Raw genomic sequence first — 22,867 nt, 5'->3', positions numbered from 1 at the left:
TGTCGCCCAGGATGGCTTTGAACTAGATATGCAAATGAGCACCCCTCAAATCTGTGATTCTCTTGCCTCTACTCCTTGACTGCTGGGATTACTGACTCTGGACCCCACGTTCAGTTTCTGTGATGCTGGGCTTTAAGCTGCTAGTCAGGCAGCCACTCGAGCTACGTTCCCAGCCCCTCAAGATCATTCTGAGTTTGACTTTCTCTAATAGTCTGGCAGGAGCCCAAGAGCAGATGTTTGCATCAATATACATAGCTAGCCGGTGTTAGCTTAGTAATGTTAGGATGTTGTGCATCGGGAAGACCCAAGCCTTACCATGTTGAAGCCCAGAAGCTTCTGCAAGAGCCCATTCCAAAGCTGCAGGTCATAGATTTTGTATTCTAAGCAAAGCTCTGCAACCAATCGTACTGCCTAAAAGCCAAACCACCAGACAAGAAAACAATAACATCACATTGCTTTGAGACGTCAGTAAGTCAGTCCAATCAGCCTTTTAAGAAGGCAGGGTACCTTCATAAAACATACGGACAATAACCTATAAATGTCTAATGCACTGTTTTCAGCTCCTAATTCAACAATAACAATAATAACAACAATAACAACAATAACAATAATAATAATAATAAAAACCCAGGATGCCTGCTGGCCTCATACCTGTCCCAGCTCCAACGGCATCAGTGACCGGTCTCCCAAAGGCAACTAAGCACGAGAGAAGGGGACCTCTCCCTCTAGAGTGGGCCTTGGAAGGAAGTACGACAGTGCCTTCTTGCTCGCAAGCATGACTAACCTGTGTACTCTAAGAATGGAAAGGACTGACCATATTGTCTTACCATTCCATATAGTGGGATGCAAACCTACAGAAAGGTCTAGGGCATTAGACCTACTGGGGGTAAAAGATCTTTGGGCATCTGGGGGGCTGGGTGACTGGGTGACACACACTGCATAGGTAAAGACAGGAGCGCCACGGCCAGGGACTACATACCATAGGTTCGTGGCTGTGGTTCTTCCACAAGCCCTTAATCATGCCTTCTTTGGGACTGTTGCAGAATAATTCATATGTGATGGGAATATTCAATGTCTCAAATGATGCCAGGAAAGTTATACATTTCAGATAGGATCTGGAAAACAGAGGTCTTTGTAAGGATCGTTCTTGTGGCTCACATTTAAATCTAAAACCAAAACTACTGCAGGGTACAGGGGGCTAGCTTGTTGTTTCTTGTCCATTTAGGCTGCAGGTATCTTCAGAGGATGCAGCTTAAATAGAAATCAATTTGAACAAGGAAACAGTCAACTTCCAAATGTTGCTAAGATGTTCTTATAGGCCTGCTTTGCCTTTGCTAAAATATCAACAATCAAGATAATGGGCCTGCATTTACATAGCAACCGGTAAGCACCCACATAATTCAATCAAGGGCTCAAAAGTTATGGCTCAGATATAAGCAGATGAAGTCTGTTTACTTCCTTCTAAAACAATACATCAAGCTCTACTTACTTCATTTCTTTAATGGGCTTTTTGAAGAGAGATTCAATTGTTTCCTTGTCAGCCAAATAGAGGAGACACTGCAGAGCTCGTGCTTTGTGGGCAAACGTTAGCTGGCGCATGCCCAGTGTCTGTAAAACAAGAGGCTTGGAGAGTCAAGCTGTACACTGCAGCCTCAGCCAGGCAACTGACTTCAACTTAGGCAGTAAATACATCCATTCCCTTGGTTATTTTTCCACTTTACTTGAGCTCAATTATCTCTGCTGTTAACCAGCACAGAGCTGAGCAAGCAGCTCAACACTAACTCGACCCTGGAAGGAACTCCAGAGACCCCCTTGTTCTTTGCATTACTGGTGCTAATGCAGTGATGGCTAAGACTGTGGACAGAACCAAGGCAGCGACTCCCAGCTGCTCCCAGCCGTGGCCAGCACTGGAAACCAAAGAGAGCTTCCCCTTGAAATGCAATAAAGTTTAATTTTCTCTCTCTCTTTTTTTGGGGGGCATGGGTTTCAAGACAGGGTTTCTCTGTGTAGCCCTGGCTGTCCTGGAACTCACTCTGTAGACCAGGCTGGCCTTGAACTCAGAAATCCGCCTGCCTCCGCCTCCCGCATGCTGGGATTAAGGGCGTGCAGCACCACGCCCGCCCTTTAGTGTCTTTAAGTAGCACTGGTGTTGCTTCAATGGCCCTGCAGGAGCTGCTTTCACTTTCCTCCTGCTTTCACTTACTGCCTGTAAGTGAACTGTCCATGTTGTCAAGAAGAGTATTAGTGAATGTATCGTCAGCAATTAACGACGACATGTATTCAGAGATGGTTCATTAACATGATGTGTACAGGAGTCGAGGGATTAAGAAAATTAAATTTAGCCGGGCAGTGGTGGCGCACACCTTTAATCCCAGCACTTGGGAGGCAGAGGCAGGTGGATTTCTGAGTTTTCAAGGCCAGCCTGGTCTACAGAGTGAGTTCCAGGACAGCCAGGGCTATACAGAGAAACCCTGTCTCGGAAAACCGAAAAACAAACAAAACAAACAAAAAAAGAACGACTAAAGGACAGACTCCAATCAGGAACCGTGGTGAGCTTACATCCAGTATCTCAGATTTTCCTCTCGTCCTTCTGAGGACCATGTACGCATGGTTCCTCACCTTCTATTAATCTAGCTGCTTCGCTTCACAAGCTATTGTTAGCTGGGTATAATAGTTCACATTTGCTATTAGTACTAAGGAGACTGAGGCAAGAGAAGCGCCAAGAGTTTCCAAGACTTTGAGATCAATCGAGGCTACAGTCTAAGCCAGACTGTGTCTCAAAAAAAAAAAAAAAAAAAAAAAAAAAAAGAAAGAAAGAAACACTCTAACACTCTTCTCAACATCAAAACTACCAACAGAGTCGCTATAGGAAAATTCCTGAAGACTCATGAGTTTGTGTGTCCCCTCCCCGAGGCTGCAGTTTCACACGGGTAGAGAGGCTGGGGGGTGAGTAGGGCCGAAGCAGGTCACACAGGGTCACGAGGTTGGTAGAGCTTCTTCCCAGGGTCGGTTTGTATAGTGGCTTGGTATCAGGAGTGCTGACTGCTCAGGGAAGTTAATCACGATGAACAAAGTGCACCTTTGAGAGCTACCTCAGGTGCATCATGTGACCTGCCGAGCAGATGCTGCGGCCGGAGTGCTAACTGGAGCGTGGTATACTGAGAGATCCCGGAGTATGGGATAACATCACCCAGAACTGTGTTGGTGAGCGTGTCATCTGAATTGTGTTTATGAAGCCAGAAGTGAGAAATGCACACGGAGAAAATGCCAAGCAGAGATGGCCATAGGTTGAGTCTCTAGAGCTTACACTTGTAGCTGAAGTGGCAAATACAAACAGCATTCTCGAACAATAATCAACAGGACGAGCCTGGAGGAGATACACGACTCTGGAGGGGAAAAAAAAAGAAAGACATTTTTTTAAACTCAGAGATAGATTCCTAATACAATGGAGCTATGTTTCTGCCCACAGTAAATGACAACATCCTAGATGTCAGCCAGGAAGATACGGGCCATTGGCACTTTTGTTTTCCCTTTCAAAGGAGGTTTAGTCTCTCTTATTCTGAAATTTTGTTTATTTGATTTATGTGTATGCATGCTTTGCCTGCTTGTGTGACTGTATACCATATGTGTGCCTGGTGCTTGCAGAGGCCAGAAGAGAACAAGCGATCCCCTGGAACTGGAGTCACAGATGGTTGTGAGCTGCCTTTACAGCTAAAGAGGATAATGTGCAGATCAAATGCTGCCTTCCAGCGTTCTCCTCTGTACCATAGCCACTCAGCCTTCCAGTATTACTGATGAAACTGACACTGACCACAGCTTACAGCACAGTGAGTGTCACACACGGGAAAACCTGTTCTCCCGGGACCCAGGAGGACCTTGTAAGTGATTCCTTTTAGATTCTAGCCCTAGGCCTGGAAGGATTAGACAAGCTGGAGGAGACAGGGCCTTCAGATGGAAAAGACAGAAGTCCTGATGTCTCAGTGCTTTGGAGATGTCTTCTGTCACTGTCTGCATTGCTTGGAAGGCTCACCACATAACTGGCTCCGTTAAGTAGGCCAGGAACTGTATATGAGCTGGTATGGTGCACCTACCCTTAGAAGTCTAAGCAAGAAGCCTGCTGTAGTGGCCTTTAATGCCTTTAATCTCAGGGCCCAGGAGGCAGGGGCAGGGGCAGGAGGGTCTCTGTCCTAGGACAGCCAGGCCTACAAAAAGAAACCCTATCTGGAGGGCTGGGAGGGAAGCCTGGCTTGGTACTGCTTGGCTGTCATCTCAGCACTGGGGAGGCTGGGGCAGAGATTCCCAAGTTTTAGATCAGTATAACTACCTATGTTGAGCCTGGAAGCATTTATGAACCCCAAGAGACCACCAAGGAGATGACTCCGATGTAGGTTCTGCCTGTCACGGACACAGTTAGACCCTTACAAAAAGCAAATAAAAGTAACAACCCCCCCCCCCTCAAACATCCACCTTTTCTAAACAGCAGTGTGAGGTGGGCCACAGGGAAGGAGGGCGGAGACTACGAAGGTAGCCAGCTCTGTTCAAAACTAGGAACAATTATTTTCTTGTTCTGGGCTTTGCAAGTCTGTCTTCACTATTTGATTTCCAGGGGAGAGGAAGCTGCGGGGCTCCCCAGGCTGCTCAGCTGCTGGTGGTCTCGGTGAGGATTAGTTAAGAGCTGGCAGCTTACCACCATGCGCTCTTCCCATGCTGGAATCAAGTACTGGTGATGGGTGGTTACCACATCCCTTCTGATTCAAGCCTAGATAGTCTTCTCAATAGAACAAGCCAAGAGCACTCAGACTCCGCACATCGAATGGCAAGCACTCAACTCCGGAGACCGGGGTCTCAGACAAAGGATTCAGTGTCTTATATCTGAGCCAGGCATTTTCTAGAATTCCAGAGCACACAGGGCCCGGGGCAAAGGTTCTGGCTGACAGAAGAGTCTCCCCTTGCCTGGCACTGCATAAGTCTGAGAACCCTCGCAGGGGTTCAAACCCACAGTCTTGGCTATGGCTCCCCTCCCTGCCCTGATTCTTCTCGGAGCCACATCACATCAGTGTCCCCATAAGGTCCCTGCTGGGTGTCAAGGCCAGTACAATGAAAGAATTCATACCTATGCAGCACTTCATCCTCTTCCAGCTCAAAGAACTCCGATGCTTTCTTCGAGAACAGAGAAGGATACAGGTTAAAAACTGAAGGTTGTGACCACACAAACTGTCATCTTAGTGTAATACATCAGACCAAAAACCCAAATACAAAACTATGTTCATGGGACTGGAGGTCTGGCTCAGTAGCTAAGAGCACTCGTTGCTCTTGCAGAAGCCTTGAGTCTGATTCCAAACACTCACATGGTGGCTCACAATCTTCTCTAACTCTAGTTCCAGGGCACCGAATACCTTTTTTTTTTTTTAACCTTAGGCAGGCATCAGGCATGCATGTGGCATATGTACATGCATGCAAGCAAAATACTCACATATACAATATAATAAAATGATTTAAAAACAAAAAGCAAACTATGTTTATGTGGACAACACATTGCAGTAAATTACTCGGTGATGTCTTCTGCTTGACAAGGGGGTCCTTTCTCACTCACTCACACAGAAATATGTTCTGAGTACCTCTGAGTACATGCATGGCCTAAGAAGACAAAACAAACATCTGGGTGCTTGTGGAGCTTACATTTGTTGGGTAAATTTTAAAAGGAACGGAGCCTGGCCTGGTGGCGCACACCTTTGATCCTAGTCCGTCTTACTATGTAGCCTTGGCCGGCTCCGGCCGTGCCTCAGCCTCCCAGGTGCCCAGGATCTCAGCATGCCAGCCAAGTGTTCTGTCACTGAGCCACCCCAGAGAGTTTAAATGAGCCATTTGTCATCGGGACTCAGAAAGCACTGTGCCAGGCTTGATGGGAGGCATAGTTCTCAGTTGCCAGGTTCTCTGAGCTGACTACTCTGAGCTTCTGTGAGCTTGGAACACAGAAATGCTCGATTTAGACACACGCTTACATTCTGTTCCCACTGAAGCAGTCACTGCTCTTGGTAGAACGGGGCTAGCGCTGGATCTCAGGCAGGGAGTGTTTGCACAGTAGAATGGACCACTGGGTTCAAACTGCAGCGTAGCACAGACCAGGTGTGGTAGCACACACCCCAGACCACTTGGGAGGTACTATATGTTCTAGGTCATCCTCAGCTACATGGTGAACAGGAGTCTAGCCTGGGGTACTCAAAAATCTATTGTCAAAACAGCAGCAGCACATTTTGGCATGAAATGGAAAATTAATATAAAATAAAAGCTACTAAGTAAAATCCAACAGGGCTGCTGGGTTGACTCCCAAGTAAAGGCACTTGCTGCCAAGTCTGAAGACCCAAGTCCACTCCCCAGAACCTACATGGTAGGAGAGAGCCAATTCCCTCAGGCAATTTGGATGTAATTAAAAAAATAAGTTAAATGCCAAGGGCTGGGGATACGATTTAGTGGTAGAGTACAGGCTTAGCATTCAATGACTACAGTATTCAGCAGGCAAATCAATCAGTCAGGACAATAAAACAAAACCAAATAAAAGCTGGCTGCCAACTACAGCTAACCTCAGCTACCTGGGCGGCTGCAGCGGAACTACGTTTGACTGGGAATTGAAACAAGTTTGGGTAGCATATTAGCACCCTAAATCGAACAAACTCACTAAATATAAGTACTTAATTTCATAGTGGTTATACCATTTTTTTACAAATACATTTCAAGAATATTATCTTCCTACATAAGAACAGAATTGTAGGCTTTACTTATTAAATTCTACCTGAAAATTCAGAGAAACTATTGAAAAATCTGGATTGAGATTGCTAGCTCCTTCCACAAATGTGAAATTCGCTATTTCTAAAAACATCAACATCATGTGGCAGAAGAACACATCACCTACACAAATCACCTACTCATCACCTATACATCACCTACTCATCACCTATACATCACCTGCTCATCACCTATACATCACCTGCTCATCATCTATACATCACCTAAAGATCACCTACTCATCACCTATATACATCACCTACTCATCACCTATACATCACCTATACAGCATGACTAAAGCCCATAACCTCTGTTAAATCACAGAAGAATATGAGCAAAGCAAAAATGACATTTTCTAAAAGCCATCAGCCCACACCCTCCAAACTGTTAATGTGCCACCATGACTAAAACGTGTTTAAAAAATCCTCAGCGGTTAACACAGAGGGGTGGGTAGATAAGATAAAGAATGATTTTGTAGAGACTTTATACTGTATTCTCAAAAGTATTTCCCCTAGTAACTACAGAAGGAAGAACTGTATCTATTAGAAGAAGGAACAACTATACCAAGATATGTATCTAAATCAATATAACCTGTAAAGATAGAACTAACTCGATAGAGTTGTCCCTTGACCTCTGTACACACACACACACCCCAAGGAAATTAATACTACCCATAAAGGTTAAACAGATTATCCTATTCTTCCAAATATCATATCCTAATATCATTTATGCAGCATGAGACTCGATTTCTATGATTATTTCGAGACAAGGTTTTGCTATGCAGAGCATGCTGGCCTCTAGCTCATAGAAGTCAGCCTGCCTTTGCCTGCTGGGTGCCGAGGTTGAAAGCATGCATGAGGATCCCTGGCTAAAAATCAGATTCTATCCTAGGAAAATATTAGGTAGACCAAAACAGAAGGACAGTTTAGAAAAAAACAACCAGCCAACACTCCCAGTATCACCGGGTATGGTCATGGGCTTGGTGGTGTACACCTTTAATCCCAGCACTCGGCAGGCAGAGGCAGGAGGATCTGTGTGACTGCAAGGCCAGCCTGTCTAAATAGTGAGTTCTAGAACAGCCAAGGATACACAGAGAAACCCTGTCTAGACAAACAAACAAATTTAAGAGAGGCTATAGACTCGAGCACTGTACCACGTTTAACTCTGTAATCTGTACTTTTAGGACAGGGTCTTCTGTAGGTAGACAAGGCTACCCTCACACTTGCAATGACCTTCCCATCTCTACCTCTCAATTGCTGAGATTTTTCTGATTTTTAAAATTAAAATGGTAGTAGTTAAGCAAATCCCCGCTCTTAGGAAATATGCACTTAAATATTAAAGTGTCAAGAATATGGCACATGTAGTATATTCCCCAGTGGAGAGAAATGAGTAAAAAGTTAGAGAGAATAAAGTAAATATGGAGGGAGATTAATAACTAACGGAGGTGTACAGGAATATTCCCGCACTGTTTCATTTTAAATTAACTCAAAGTAAAAAGTTAACCACATGAATCCAAGTAAAAAGTCTTATATGAGAATGCGTCTGAAGTCAGGGGCTGGAGGGTACAATAGCCACAGAGTAACAGAAAGGAAGGACAAACTGCCTCATTAACTAACAGTCTCATTGATTAACAGTCGCCAGGTAACAGGTGATCTTAGAGCCTGAGTCAGGTGTGCAGGGCAGGCTATGCTCTCGGCACTTGGCTCTCGGCACTGGACAGGCCGAGATACTAGGATAACTATGCAAGCTGTCTGAGGGACACAGAGAGCTGCTGTCTGGGAGGGAGGAAGGGAGGTTAGTCTGTCCTTCTTTGCAGGGTTGTCTTGTGTAGAACACACTCAGCTCCTATCTCAGCAGGAACCCGGGCTGTGAGTGCTGGCTTGCTTGCTTGCTCACTCACCTCACTGGGCACCGTTGAGGGGCACAGCCATTTCTCCAACAACATGTCCCAGATTTTTTCCAAATTAACTTCATTGACTTCGGCTATTTCTTTAGCGGCTGTATGGATATCTAAGACAATGAAGATAAAAAAGTACAACAGGGAAACTCAAGCTTTTGGCTGAAGACAACTGGGAATCAAGACAGCACCTTTTCTGGACCAGACACTACTGTCTCTTCCTCACCGGGATAATCTTTGCCAGATGTGGTACAAAGCCTTTCGCTTATGCTGGGATGTTCGTAGAGGCTCACGATGAGGTGCGCTGGCTTCCCTATCACTCTTAAATATTCCTGATCGTTCAGCTTGTGGGCTATGAGCACGGCTTCCGTTCCTGAGAGCCGGACCTGGAGGCAGAGCTTCTTCTGCAAGGCTTTGGCCTTTTCACACGTCTCATCCTGTAACAGCGTTCGAAACGGAAAGGAAGCCTGACTGTAAAACTCTCTAGGGAGACAGACTCCATCTTTAGTGACTGCAGGCCTGCCCCACTTTATTTATACCCTTAAACACGAATCACATGCAACTGTGGGCTTTCTTCTCCTTGCTGGGTACCGGGCTGAAGGGCGGGGGTGATGAGACAGATGCTAAGCAACCATGGCTTTGCGGAAACAGCAAGAGGCACTCTAGTTCCCTGGTTCGGACTCACCTGAGGTGGGATGTTTTGTAGCCATCTCTCAGCTAAATACAGGCAGAACTTCAAACTAGACATCTTGAAGGGGCCTGGAAAGATGGAGGTTCATGAGGAGATATGAATCCTGTGAGACAATACTTGTTAGCAAGACAGCAAGAACTTTAAAACAATAACGAACACTCGGTAAAAATTCAAGTTGAGGTAACTGGGACAGAAGGCTACAGCATGAAAACTGAAGGCCACAGAGACCCTTCCTCAGCTTCCAGCACACAAATAGATGCTTCTCTCGAGGACGTCCCTACGGATACGGGGACAGAGAGCACGACACCATCCACGTTGCCCTTTTGGATATCTTTGCAAAGAAGTCACGGGTGGGTGTGCCCGAGCCACCATGTTGCTCACAGGGTAAGACTTGGGCAGCTCCTGACAAACTCTTCAAACCCTGGGATATACTGGGAGCTCCGGCTGGCATCTAGCCGGTGGGCAGTGAGAAACAACATACAGGGCAGAACGGTTGCCTAGCATGTACAAGACCCCAGAGAGATTCCCCAGATCTATCTGCAAAAAGGGAATAGAACCCAAAGAAAGCTGTCAGCGAGCACCCGAGTCCCGAGAGCAGAGGGCTGGCAGACCTTCTGGGACTTCCTGGGTGAGGCTGATGGCAATGGCGACAGCCCACTCGGGGTTGACGATGGACAGGAGGTACGACTCCAGCGTCTGCATGAGCTTATCCACTTCCTTGCTCATCAGGGTGGAGGACCTGGCTTGTGCCGACTTCAGGAGCTTTGGCTTCAGGTTTTTTTCAAACAAGTGTTTGGCGGTAGACACATAGAGAGTATCTAGGGAGAACTTCAGAAAAGAGGAGAGAGACAGTGAGGCAGGAAGTGGTGTCAGATCCCCGGTCCAGGCTGAGGCTTGACTGAGATACAAAGAGCCCTCTCGGGATGCTCTACCCATTACCTTCATCAGCTTCGCGATTAAGAGCAGGGTTGGCAGCGACTCTTCGCTGAGCTCTGAGGCTGGAGGGGGAAGCAGAAGGGCATGCCAGTGAGAAAAGAATTCGTCGGCCACTTAGCGAAACTCATCACAAGTTAATGAACGTACAGAGAATTTTCCAGAAGTTCTGTGCTGTGCCAAACAGTATTAGGTGAAAGGGCAGTCTAGTGTGAGCAGCCGGTGGCAGAGTGATCATGTGCTCCAGCGCGTACTGGTATTCGTGGTCCACTGGCGGGGAGATCCTTCTGTATGACTTCAAGTGTCTCAGAAGATTCAGCGCCTGTGTGGAAAGGAGCAAGAGACCTATAAGGGCCGCTGTGTCTGCAACATCTGCACCGCATGCATTTCCCAATCTTCACAGTCTCTGCTAGGGTCAGTGGCACCTGCCACCATGTCTGCTGCCAACCGGAGTTCCAACACAGGGAACCACATGGTGGAAGGAGAAAACCAACTCTGACCTCCACATGTACGTGGTGGCACGTGCGTGTGCCTGAAAACACACACACGCACACACACACACACACACACACATACACACACACAGTCAAAACAAAATCCATTTCGAGTTTTCCCTAATCTATTGCTGTCTCCTAAAGCATGATCTATGAACACTGCAGATATCACATTAAGAGGAATCAAGGTGCCATCTTGCTCATAGGATAAGACTTGGGCAGTTCCATACAAATTCTTCAAAATAGTTTAGGACAGACGTCAAAAACACTTAAGTCAGAAGATTTCATTTTTAATTATTCATCTTAGTTTGAGGTAGGATTTTATCATGTTTTACAGGCTGACCCTAAAATCCTCTACTGCATAATAGACAGAACTAGGAACTAGCCAGGTATGGTAGCAAATGGTGTGACCCCAGGACTATGAGGTAAAAATGAAAGATCAAGAAATTAAGGTCAGGGCTGGAGAGATGGCTTAGTGGTTAAGAGCATGGACTGTTCTTCCAGAGGTCCTGAGTTCAATTCCCAGCAACCACATGGTGGCTCACAACCATCTGTAATGGGATCTGATGCCCTCTTCCGGTGTGTCTGAAGACAGCTAGTGCATTCCTATACATAAAATAAAGAAATAAATTCTTAAAAAAAAAAAAGTTCAAGGTCATCCTTGGCTATACAATGAGTGTGAAAATAGACTGGGCTATATAAGATTCTGTTTCAAAAAAAAAAAAAAGCATAAATATGGCCTTTAATTCCAGCATTCAAGGCAGGTGGATCTCTGTGAGTTTGAGTGAGCTACAGAGTGAATTCCAGGACAGCCAGGTCTACACAGAGAAACTGTCTTGAAAAAGAAAATAACAACAAAGGAAGGAAGGGAGGGAAGGAGGGGGGAGGGAGAGAGGGGGAGAGAGAGAGAGAGAGAGAGAGAGAGAGGCAGGCAGCTCAGCAGGTAAAGGTGCTTGCTGTACAACTCTGACAACCTGGGTTTAATCCCCCAAACCCATGTAAAGGTGGAGAGGAAAGAGGTGACTTCACAAAGCTGTCTTTAACTTCCACATGGTGTGTTAGGTACCTGCACACCCAGCCTCTCTCACACACAAACACACACGCTTACACAAATTTCATAATAAGCTGTTAAAAAATAGAAAAAGCAAAAATCCTTAAATAAATAAAAATGATAAATGAATTAAAGAAAACCAGGAGTTTATGAGGGATGAGTTGGGGAAGGAGAAGATCATATTTTTGAACACATTGTATTCATGTATGAGATTCTTATACACCATAGCTGTCTCAGACACACCAGAAGAGGGCCTCAGATCCCATCACAGATGGTTGTGAGCCGCCATGTGGGTGCTGGGAATTCAGGACGTCTGGAAGAACAGTCAACCTTAACCTCTTAACCATCTCTTAACCTCTGAACCATCTCTCCAGCCCCATGTATAAGATTCTTAAGGAATTACAGTATTATATATTGCCGGGCATGGTGGCGTATGCCTTTAATCCCAGCACTTGGGAGGCGGGGGCAAGCGAATCTCTGAGAGTCTGAGGGCAGCCTGCCTACAACGTGAGTTCCAGGGCATCTAGGAACTCTAAAACTAAGTTTAGAATCTAAAGGGAGGTCAAAGAACATGCACAATATTCTTAATTTTATAATAATTATAACATATATTATAAATTATATCATCATAGTAAACCAAGCCACAGAGATGAGTTTTCAACCTTTTACGTCCTTCCATACCTGATTGATGTTCACACTGGTTATCTTTTCGTTAGCTTGTTCTAAAACTTTCAGGACAACATCAATCATTTCATAATCATATGGGTCCAGCTGCAAAAAAAACAAACCAAGCAGAAGCGGTTAAACCCTGGAAGGCCCGCTATGCTCTCTTTGGCAGTGCTCATCATTGGTTCACAGAGCAAACCTAAGCTGTGCCCAGGCTGCCTGTCACAGGAGCGTTCTCTGCTCTGAAGCTACCTCTGCTAAGCTAAGCATCCATATTTGAAATGTTTTGAAAAGCTGCATAAGGCAATCCTTGGAAGGCAGATGTCTCTCGGGCACTAGATACACAGAATAAACACATGGTCAAAGTTCCTGTTTTTTTCAAGAGTTTGAAATTGAAGTTTCACTTGTTCTCCTCATGATGGGAATGAAAACAGGAAAACTGCCTTGGAAGTGCCTTAACTACAGCGTGGGCCTCCATGGCCGAGGCTCTTGGGGGACTCTGTTTTAGCTTCGTCATCCTCGTAACGCAAGAATTACCTGGATGGCGTCTGTCTAGGCTTACAAGAAGATAAGGCGTGGCATGTTCTCTCAGCTTCTCGTTTCTGCCTACTCACCATTCCTTTCCATTTTTTTTTTTAATTTCAACTAAAAGCACATAATTATCAAGTCGGGAGGCAATCTATCAGACCAAGGGAATTTAAGCAAGTCTATAATTTCTGGCTGACTTACAGGCAAAATATAAAACTAAAATTCACCTTACAGTCTGATGATAACCTTACTTCTGCTATCTACCTCCCAATCATCCAATCAACTATTAACTTAAATACCAATTTGTAAAAAATTTCATTAAAACACACACACATGGAAAACATATTCATTCAATATAACTCTTTATAATATTAAAGCATATGGCTTAGACATCTTATTCATGAAAGTCTGGTTAGATGCAGTATTTGCCCCCAAAAGTGGGGTACTAAATAGGACCGGCACTGGGCCTATAGCAGCGCAGGAGTGGAAAGGCGGGACATGGGGATGGAGGTGGGATAGAACTCTGGGACAGAGTCATAGGTGGGTGGTGCACTAGCCAGACAAGCAGAAGGAACGGAATCAGGGACCGCAGGAGAGGTGACCAACAAGCCATGCGGTGGGACAGAGACAGATGACCAGGGTTACCCAGATGAGCTCGTGGAGAGCCCGCCAAGCTTTCATAATGATTAAAAAGTCTCATCATTCGGGTGCTGGAGGGTTAGAGACGGTTCAGCGACAGCACTTGCTGCCAAGTCTGACGACCTGAATTCAATCCCTAGATCCCACTAGGTAGAACGGAGTCCTGTTTGTCCTCTGACCTCCTTGTGCATACTGCAGGCACAACAGAGGCAAACTAAAAATATGTAAAATGAAAACCAAACCAAACCTGAGAAGCCAAACACCTCGAATCCCAGTACTTGGAGAGGAGTCCAAGGTTACCCTTGGATACACAGCAAGATCCAGGACAGCCTGGACTACGTGAGACCATTCTCAAAAAGCTATAGATAGAGGGGAGACAAACCGAACAACTCGGATGGAGAATGCTGCTTTATTTTGAGGGGAGAATAAAAGGTAAGACAGGAGGAGGGAAGAGCTATCTTAAAAGGTGATTGCTGTGTGAAAATAAAAAAATAAAGGCTGGAGAGACTGCTCAGTGGTTAGCACTGTTACAGAGAATCCAGGTTTCCCAGTATCCATGCCATGCAGTTTAAACCAGTTACTGGTGCTAAGTCCAGCTGCTGGCAAGTCTATGGCCTCTGAGGGTACCAGTACCTACACAAACAGACACACACACACACACACACACACACACACACACACACACGCTCAGGATTTAGCAGTGTGGTGGCACACACCAATAATTCTAACACTTGAGTGGAAGAACCAGAGGGTTCAGGAGTTTAAGACCTACATACTGAGCTTGAGTCTAGCCTGGGCTACGTGGGACCCTATCTTAAAACTGAAAAATTCAGGACTTAGGTATGTAGTTTGTTAGAACATGTATCCAACTAAGGATGAGGAGAGAGGGTGACCAGGTGTCCATGTTTCCATTCACCTACCTTATAGAGGATCTCACTAAGACTGATCACCAGATCCTTTGTGTTCTTCAGTAAAGGGACCAGCTCAGTGGCTTTCGCCAGGAGTTTGGAATGCTGATGCTTTGTGGACTCCGGGGCAGCATCTCCCTGGCTCTGGCTGCTAGTGTTGCGGAGCAGAGTTTCAATGAACAGCCGAAGGGCAGCGTCAGAGTCCAGCTGAAATGTGCTGAAAGGAGCGGTCAGTTAGTTAAAGGCGGATCTCAAACGCATCCATGTCCAGACCAGGCTCTGATAGACAGGTGCAGAAACAGAGGCACCGGGGCTCAGGGTGCAGTGTAGCCCATGTACTTGAGGACATGGGTTTAAATTAATCCCTAGCACCAAACCAAAAGCAGACCGACTCAGATCTGAACCAGCACAGTGATAGGCATCTGTTATCCCAGCACCTGGAGGTGAGGGCAAGTATCATCAGAAGTTCAAGACCAGCCTCGGCTACATAGCAAACTTGAAGTTACTGTGGGACACGTGAGATTCTAACTCAAAAATAAACAAACCCCCCCCCACCACCAAGAATCCACTTATCTGTCAAGTCGGAAAGGAGAGTGCCTTTAATACTTTAGAAGTGGTCACTTAATTATTTGACATTGACCACGACCATATCACACATCCCCCACCTGCCCGTCTTCCTTCCTTGTCTCCTCACTTTGTCCAGCGTATCCAGGCTCTCTATGTGGCTTGCCTGTTAGTTACTTAGCAATGGTTCCCACAGGTAAGAGGGAATCCACATGGCGCCTGTATAAGATACTCAAGACTTCAGTGCCTCTCAGTCCAGACCCACAGAGTCAAGAATGCCAGGGAGAAAAAGCCCAGAAACCTACATTTTTAATTTTTGCTACAGTATTTCACTATGTAGCTCAGGCTGATCTTGAACTTGTAATTCTCCTGCCTGAATCCTGGGGATATATATGTGAGATACAATATGAGCTCAGATCAGAATTTCGATATTTCTGTCCAAGAGCTTGGATACTCATCAGGGTGTAAGTAAACCAAAAATCTATCTCCAGAGAATCTAACCTGGCTTTGTCTGCTCAGACTAACCACAGAGAAGGAAGCCAGAGGTCTCTGGGCTGCATGAACCTTGTCTATGGCCTTCTCAAAGCAAAGGTTATGAGCTGGCCAAACCAACAGCAATGCCACCATTACCATTTCAAGATTACCTGCAATACTCCAGAATGAGGCTGGTGTCCATGTCTATGTTATTCACAAGAGCTTTGATAAGGTCTTTCTTGGTGAGAAAATTTTGTCTAAAAGCAGGCTGAAAAGAAATCTAGAAACAAAGAACACAAAATAAAAAAGTAAAAAGAAATAAAAAACAACTTCTGAATGAAAAAGTGTTACAAAACGAACAACATTATAACACGCCTTTTGACTTTACTGTTATTTTATAAACCCACTTTCTACAGCTCCTCAAAGTGTCCCTTTTAGATTTATTTAGCTGTGTGTGTATGTAGATAGACATACACCCATAAGCTTAGCAGGTAAAAGTGTCAGGCTTCTTCTAACATCGTTGAAAAGGAAATAACACAGAAAAGACGCTTATTTCTTTATACATAAGATCTTTGTCTTACATTTGCAGACTAGATAATCCTCAAGACAGATTAAATATCAAAGTACTATGAATACTCACACCAAGTTTACCAAGACGAATACCCCACTTGGCATCGATACTGAGCTCGTGGAACCAAAGTCCTGTTTCAATATCCTGGTAGAGATTTGCCAGCTGAGAGCCCACCAAAGATAATGCCTAAAAAGTTTGAACAAGATCAAACTGCATTGTAAATAGTATTAGTTTCAGTACGATTTAGATGAAAGCCAGAAAGGGGGGAAAAAAACAAAACAAAACAAAACAAAAAAACAAACAAACCTCAAAGCCAGGCGTGGCAGTGTCTGCGTAATGGCAGCACTGCTGTGAGGACAAGGGTAGCCTGCGCTGGAGAGTCAAGGCAGCCAGAGCTACACACAACAGAAAACTCATAGCCTTGGGCTGAGCACATGGTACAGCGGTACAGTATGACACAGCTTATGTACAGCCTGAGTGCCCATACTCCCTAAACCCTATATATAGGCCTTTATGTGAGAAGCAGCAGACTGATACATATCTGTTTGTTTGGTCACTACTTCTTTACATTGGTTTTATTTATTATTTTACATAACCTGTCTCTGTGTATGCGCACCTGTGTGCAGGTGTTCAAGGATGCCATAAGCATCCCTCGCTTCAGACCCCTGCAGCAGGGTTACAGGGGTTACAGTGTGGGTACAGGGACCAAATCCCAGCCCTCTGCAAGAGCAGTACGCAGTCTTGACCACTGAACCGTCTCTTCAGTCTTATTTTAATTTATATGTCTGTGTGAGTGTATGTCATGTGTGTGCAGGTGCCTGCAGAGGCTACAAGGTGGTGGCAGATCTTCTGGAGCTAGAGCTAAGGAAGCCATGAGCTACCTGGCATGGGTGCCAGGAACTGAATTTGAGTCCTCAGGTAAAGCAGCAGCTGCTCTTAACTGCTGAGTCATCTCTCCAGCAAGACCCCTCCCTGCAACACACATAGCACAGACTTTTTTTTTTTGAGAAAGGGTCTCAAGTAGCCCAGGCTAGCCTCAAGTTTAATATGTAGCTGAGGATGCCCTTGAACTTCTGATTCTCTTATTTCTGCCTCCCAAGTGTTGGCATTACAGGTAGGAACCCACACTTTGTTATGCAGTGCTGGGGATTCCAACCCAAGTCGTCTGGCTTTTTGCAGGATACTGTTACATTAAGTGCACCTTTCCTTGGGAATGAAAGGATATATCTGAGGCCAACCTAGGCTACCCACAAAAACCCCAAACAAAACAAATAAAACAAAACAACCAATCAGAACAACTGAGATGAGCTACGTAGCCCCTGTACCTATCCTACACAAAAGCCTTGCTATGGGGTCTAGGGTTTCGGTAAAGAGGGGTGACGTTCAAAGGCTGCACAGAGATTTGTGTGTGGCAGCCAGAGGACAATCCCGTCCTTCATTCTTCGAGGACTGCCCACCTATTCCTTGAAATAGTTCTCTCACCAGTCTGGAACTGGAAGAGCGGCCAGTGCTATGCACTGCTCACCCAGTTCTCCAGCTTTTTCCAGGTCTGCCTGCTTCCGCTTCTCAACAGTGCTGGAAGAGAAGGTGTGTACCATCGTGCTTGGCCACGTTGGGTTTTTCAAGCCAGGGTTTCTCTGTGTAGTCCTGGCTGTACTGAAACTCATTCTGTAGACCAGGCTGGTCTCTAAGTCTGGGCCTCCTGAGTGCTGAAATTAAATGCATATGCTGCCGCACCCAGCTACAGTTGTTCTGTTTAGTTTCTTAAGAAATAAGAGCTATCTTAATTCTTTAAGCAATGGTTATCACCAGTCAGGCACAAGTAGGTAGAGATCATGAGACAGATCACCGTTTCTGCCCAACAGTTGAACCCTACAAACAAAGTCCCTCACTTTGTCCCTCAAACCTTAGCATGGCAACAGGAGCAGGTCTCCTCCCTCAGGGCGTACCAGAATTTTGTCGTAATTCTGCCACGCTTTATCTATGAACTTCCAGAGGTTGTCGAATACATCCTTTTGAGGTAAGAGAGTGCAGTAAGCCAAGGCGAGGTCCAGATCCACCACCCGACAGTTAAACACCTACGGGAAGAAAGCATCAGTACAAAGGCTCCGTGAGCAAACAGAAAATGGACCTCAGGCTCACTCCCCGCCAGCTGAGGTACAAGACCCGGAGAAAGGCCAAGCTCTTCAGGCAGTGATGGAGAGAAAGCACTCTAAGGAAATGTGCTTAGGGAACCTTCAGCCAGGACTAGAAACAGAAGGAAGGCAGCCTCAGTGAGCCTTGTAGAGAGGGCCTGGGGCTCTTCCTTCTCCCTACAGTTTAGGTCCATCTGAAATCTCCCATGAGTCCTCCTCTGCCTCCGTAGTCACTGACCCCCTACCACATTTTCCCAAATCCACCAACCCCTGCATCAGAACCCAAATACAGCTGTGAGCTTTGCAATTAAGCTGTAGTCCCAACAGACTGCTCATGTAACAGTGGTCCCATAGAGCCTTGCTGCACTTGCAACCATCTTTGTTCATGCTCTGGGAGGTCTGTGTGACTTTGGTTCCACTCATCAGTCATCTATGCCTAATTGGCTGTCCCTCCCTTTTACATGGCATTGGATCCCACCCCCAGCTTCCTTGTCTACCTAAGACCTTGCTCTTTCTTCTGATGACTCAACAGTATCTCTTCTATCTAAAATCAAAACAAAACGGCAGGCTCTGGAGGACTCTAGGGAGAGAGATGCAGTGCTATGGTGGCAAGACCATTCTGCACCTTAGAGACTCACAGATTTAAGCAGGATAAAAGGTAATTATTAAATCAACACCAGGACTTGACCCTAAAGAATTATACTATCATTTTATGTATTGGGATTTTTGCCTACATGAGTGTTTATGTACTGTATGTGTGCAGCACTTGCAATGGCCTGAAGAGGGCGCTGAATCTCCTAGAATTGAAGTTACAGGCTACTGGGAGCTACCATGTAGGAACTGGGAATCAAACCCAGGTCCTCTAGAAGAGCAGCCAGTACTCTTAACCACTGAGCTATTGCTCCAGCTCCAAGGCTTTTAGACGATGTCCACAGAGTCAATATTTTATCCTTGTAGGCACACCTCTGTAACAACAACTCATTGTTTCTCAAGAGGCAGGAAAGCAACCTCAGCAGCCATAGACAGCACACAAGGGGCACAGCCCTGTGTTAGAGAAACTTTACTTAAAAGCTAAAAGCTCGTCTTGCAGGCTGTAGTTTGCTGCCTCATTAAGTACAAAAGTTAGTCTAGAGCTTGTACCAAAAGCACAGGATTGATAAAGGAGACAAAATTAAATTAGAATGTGGGCATTAACACAAGTGTTTAACCACTGTTAAATTCAGCAATGGGGAAATCTGCATGGCCATTGAACCAGAGATCTTTACACTAAGGAAACAAACACTGTATATTTAAGGATAGAGAGCCTTATATGCTATGCAATGGTGACACATTCCTTTAATCCCAGTACCTGGGAGGTAGAGGCAGGTGGGTCTCTGTGATTTCAAGACCAACCTGGTCTACCTAGTGAAGTTCCAGGACAGCCAAGGCTATGGAGAGAAATTCTGTTTCCAAAACGAGGAAAAAAAATTCTATTATAGAAAATAGAAGAAAAGAGGAGGGCTTGATATTAAGTAATATATCAGTGAAGGGTTCCTTGTATTGTAATTAATTTCTTTCTAAAACTCTGAAAGTATCACCAACCCTGGAAGTGTGTACTCATGTACATATATGTGTGAAATCACCTTACCCACTATGGCACTGCCATTCTCAGGCTCCCTCTAAAGTTCCTGATGCTGCACCCCTTTAATACAGTTTCCTGGGATGTGGTTCCCCAACCACAACATTATTTTGTTGCTACTTCATAATTATCTGATACACAATCTCCCCCACCCCCACCCCAAGGGGGTCATGACCCACAGGTTGAGAACCACTATAGAGCACTCTGCCAGTGTGGGGACGGGGTACGGGATACTAATGAGCTCATCTGGAGAGCAAGGTAGAAGACTTGTGGCAGTTTGTGTCCAGCTTGAGCTATACTGACTGAGTTTCAGTCCTGTCTGGGGGGATTTTACTAATTAATCTGACCAACAAAGAGAAACCTAGTGCCCAACACAAGAAATAATAATTGTTCCCCTTTAAAGGTCTCTTAGACGCTACTAAAGGCTTGGCTACACCTCTGAGGCCAGCTCTTAGAGGCAGAAGAATCAGGAGTTTTGAGGTCATCTTTGTCTACACACTAAATTCAAATTTGAGACTAGCTTGTGCTACACAAGACCCTGATTCAAAGGGGAATTAATAATAGTAATAATAATAATAATAATTAAACAACTAATAAATGAGCATTCCTGTGAAGAAATCCTGGGATAGAAACGTAAACTGTAGGCAAGGGTCATTGGTGTGCTTTAGTCCATTAGAAAGTGACAGAGATTCATTACAGTTGCATCCATGTCCAATAGAATAACACTGACATGCACTAAAACCCAGTACACGAGCAGCAGTGTTTGGTGGTCACACTGGTTCCTGACGCTTCTGAATGGCAGGTAGGACACTAGCCAGCATTGCCTGACTGGCTGGAAACAACAAGCCAAGAAGAGAGACTCACTTTATGCAGGAGTGTCGTAGCATTTTCTCTGATAAATGTGATGGACTTCTCTTTCAATTCCATAATGATATGCCTGGAGTTCGCCAATGTGTTCTTCCCAAGTAACTTTCAGAAAAGAACAGAAGAGTCTTTAGGTCCCCTTTGATGTGTCATCTCGGGAGACAGAGGCAGGTGGATCTCTGTAAGTTCAAGGCAAGCCTGGGCTGCAAGATACTCCCCAAACAATAACACAATAAAACTCCTACAACAGCAACCACAACAAAACAAAACAAAACAAAACATACTGTGTTGTGATTAAAGAATTACCAACCTAACTCAAAACTAATTCTTACACGCCCCATTCTGAATATGTATATTTGCAAAGCAGATATTCTCAGGGCTGTTGATAGAAATGTGTGCAGGTGCCCTGGGATCTTAGTAGATGCTCAACAAGTGTATCTGGCATTTAACAAGCACTCATTGGTGCCTTTGCCAACAGGAAAGAGATCTGTTTGGCAGAGCATTGGGGAATTACCCAAAGGTCAAATAATTGATTATGAAAGTCATACCTGTTTACTCAAGCTGATACTCATGACGTTTGACATAGAGTGCTGCAGGCAGGTACCAAAGGAGCCCACCACGAACCTCAGGGCTAGCTCCCACTGACTACATTCCTGGAGGCTCCGGAGCAGAGCAGAGATGGAGCTTACAAGAGGGAGAATACGGTTTTCTCCTGAAACGTGAGATGATTTGCAATAATTATCTTCACCAATAATTATTTATTTATTTACTAAATGTACATGTATGCATGCCTGAGTGTGTGTGGACTACGGGTGTGCAGAGACCTTTGCGGGTCAGAGGGAACTGAAGTTACAGGGAGCTGTAAGTGTTGGTGTGGGTGCTGGGAACTGAACGTAGGCCCTCTACAAGAGCAGCCATGCTGTTAACCACTAAGCCATCAATTCTCCCACCCACCCACCCCTTTTTTTGGGTTGTTGTTTTTAAATAATGATCATTGTTTTAGAAAATTGCTTTCAGGAATGACCTAATTCCTCAAAAAAGTTAACAGTTATGAAATTCATTCCCAAAGTCAGTAAATGAAGAGTTAACATGAGGCTGGATTTAGACCACAAGATAATGAGATAGGTTAGCCATGTGTGTGTGTGTGTGTGTGTGTGTGTGTAAATTTAGATGCTTAATAAGTTATTAGCAGTTGAAGATATTTTCTCTATACATAAACCTAAAATATATGAAGTCATTAACGATAATACAATTAGACAAATCAAATAATTGGCTTCTGAAAACATAACAATTAAGACATGAAACAATTACATCAAGGATTATGACAAACTCACATTCAAAATTTCAATATGTAAGAATTTATGCTTTAAGTTATCCTGGCATTTGTGCATTTGTAAAATTATAATATAATATACATTTCTAATTGTAAATACCTTCACTAGTGGAGCAGTATGGCAAACTTATAGAATCCAAAGGATGTCTTTTGCTTTCTACAAAAGAGAAAAACAAATTAACTAAGACTAAACAATGGAACTCATACAAAGCACCAAACTCAGATGTCATGGAAACTGCTCTATTGCCAAATAATGATCTAAAGCAAACACTGGCTGTAAGAAGCAAAATGAGCGACAAACCTCAGAGCCAAGCATGGTGACTCGTGCCTGACATCCCAGCACTTTGGTGACAGATTGCAAGTTCATAGCAAGTCCTATCTCAAAACAAACCCCTCAGATAAAGCCAGCCCACCAAACAAAAGCCTTCAACTACACATCCATATGCCCAGATAAGCGTACAACCTATAAGCAGCCAAATTGGGTATGGCAGCAGCAAGACCAAGAGCCAGAACTTTACAGGACCCACAGCCCCACACACCCGTCTACAGTCATGCCCCAGGGATGGTGGTTTGAATGAGGAATGTCCCCACAGGCTTGGATATGTGAATACTTGGTCCTCGGGTGATGGCGCTGTTTGGGGAGTGTCAGCAGGTAGCCTTGCTGGAGGGGGCTAGCTATGGAGGCAGGCTTTGGATGTTAAAGCACCGTTTCCAGTTT

General features: G+C 44.9%; 1 protein-coding gene across 7 annotated transcripts in view; it reads right to left on the bottom strand.

Moving 5' to 3' along the window:
- Positions 1–22,867, bottom strand: part of Kntc1 (kinetochore associated 1) — a 71,902-nt gene that overhangs the window by 9,173 nt on the left and 39,862 nt on the right. For 4 of the 7 annotated variants that reach the window (XM_030254330.1, NM_001042421.1, XM_006530251.4 and 1 more), the window contains 19 exons: positions 22,250–22,306; positions 21,365–21,528; positions 20,817–20,921; positions 18,149–18,277; positions 16,269–16,385; positions 15,799–15,908; positions 14,603–14,807; positions 12,531–12,620; positions 10,455–10,626; positions 10,311–10,369; positions 9,983–10,199; positions 9,366–9,439; positions 8,907–9,117; positions 8,684–8,793; positions 5,114–5,160; positions 3,308–3,386; positions 1,490–1,608; positions 980–1,115; positions 316–411 (listed from right to left, as the gene is read on the bottom strand). In XM_030254330.1, coding sequence (XP_030110190.1) covers positions 316–411; positions 980–1,115; positions 1,490–1,608; positions 3,308–3,386; positions 5,114–5,160; positions 8,684–8,793; positions 8,907–9,117; positions 9,366–9,439; positions 9,983–10,199; positions 10,311–10,369; positions 10,455–10,626; positions 12,531–12,620; positions 14,603–14,807; positions 15,799–15,908; positions 16,269–16,385; positions 18,149–18,277; positions 20,817–20,921; positions 21,365–21,528; positions 22,250–22,306 — 2,297 coding nt within the window. The other 3 variants (XM_006530250.4, XM_006530252.4, XM_006530253.4) reach the window with 3 other exon arrangements.

This window comes from Mus musculus, chromosome 5 (genome assembly GCF_000001635.26).
Source record: "Mus musculus strain C57BL/6J chromosome 5, GRCm38.p6 C57BL/6J".
NCBI lineage: Eukaryota > Metazoa > Chordata > Mammalia > Rodentia > Muridae > Mus > Mus musculus.
The sequence above is the reverse complement of the archived record's forward strand: the minus strand, read 5'-3'. Positions and strand labels throughout refer to the sequence as shown.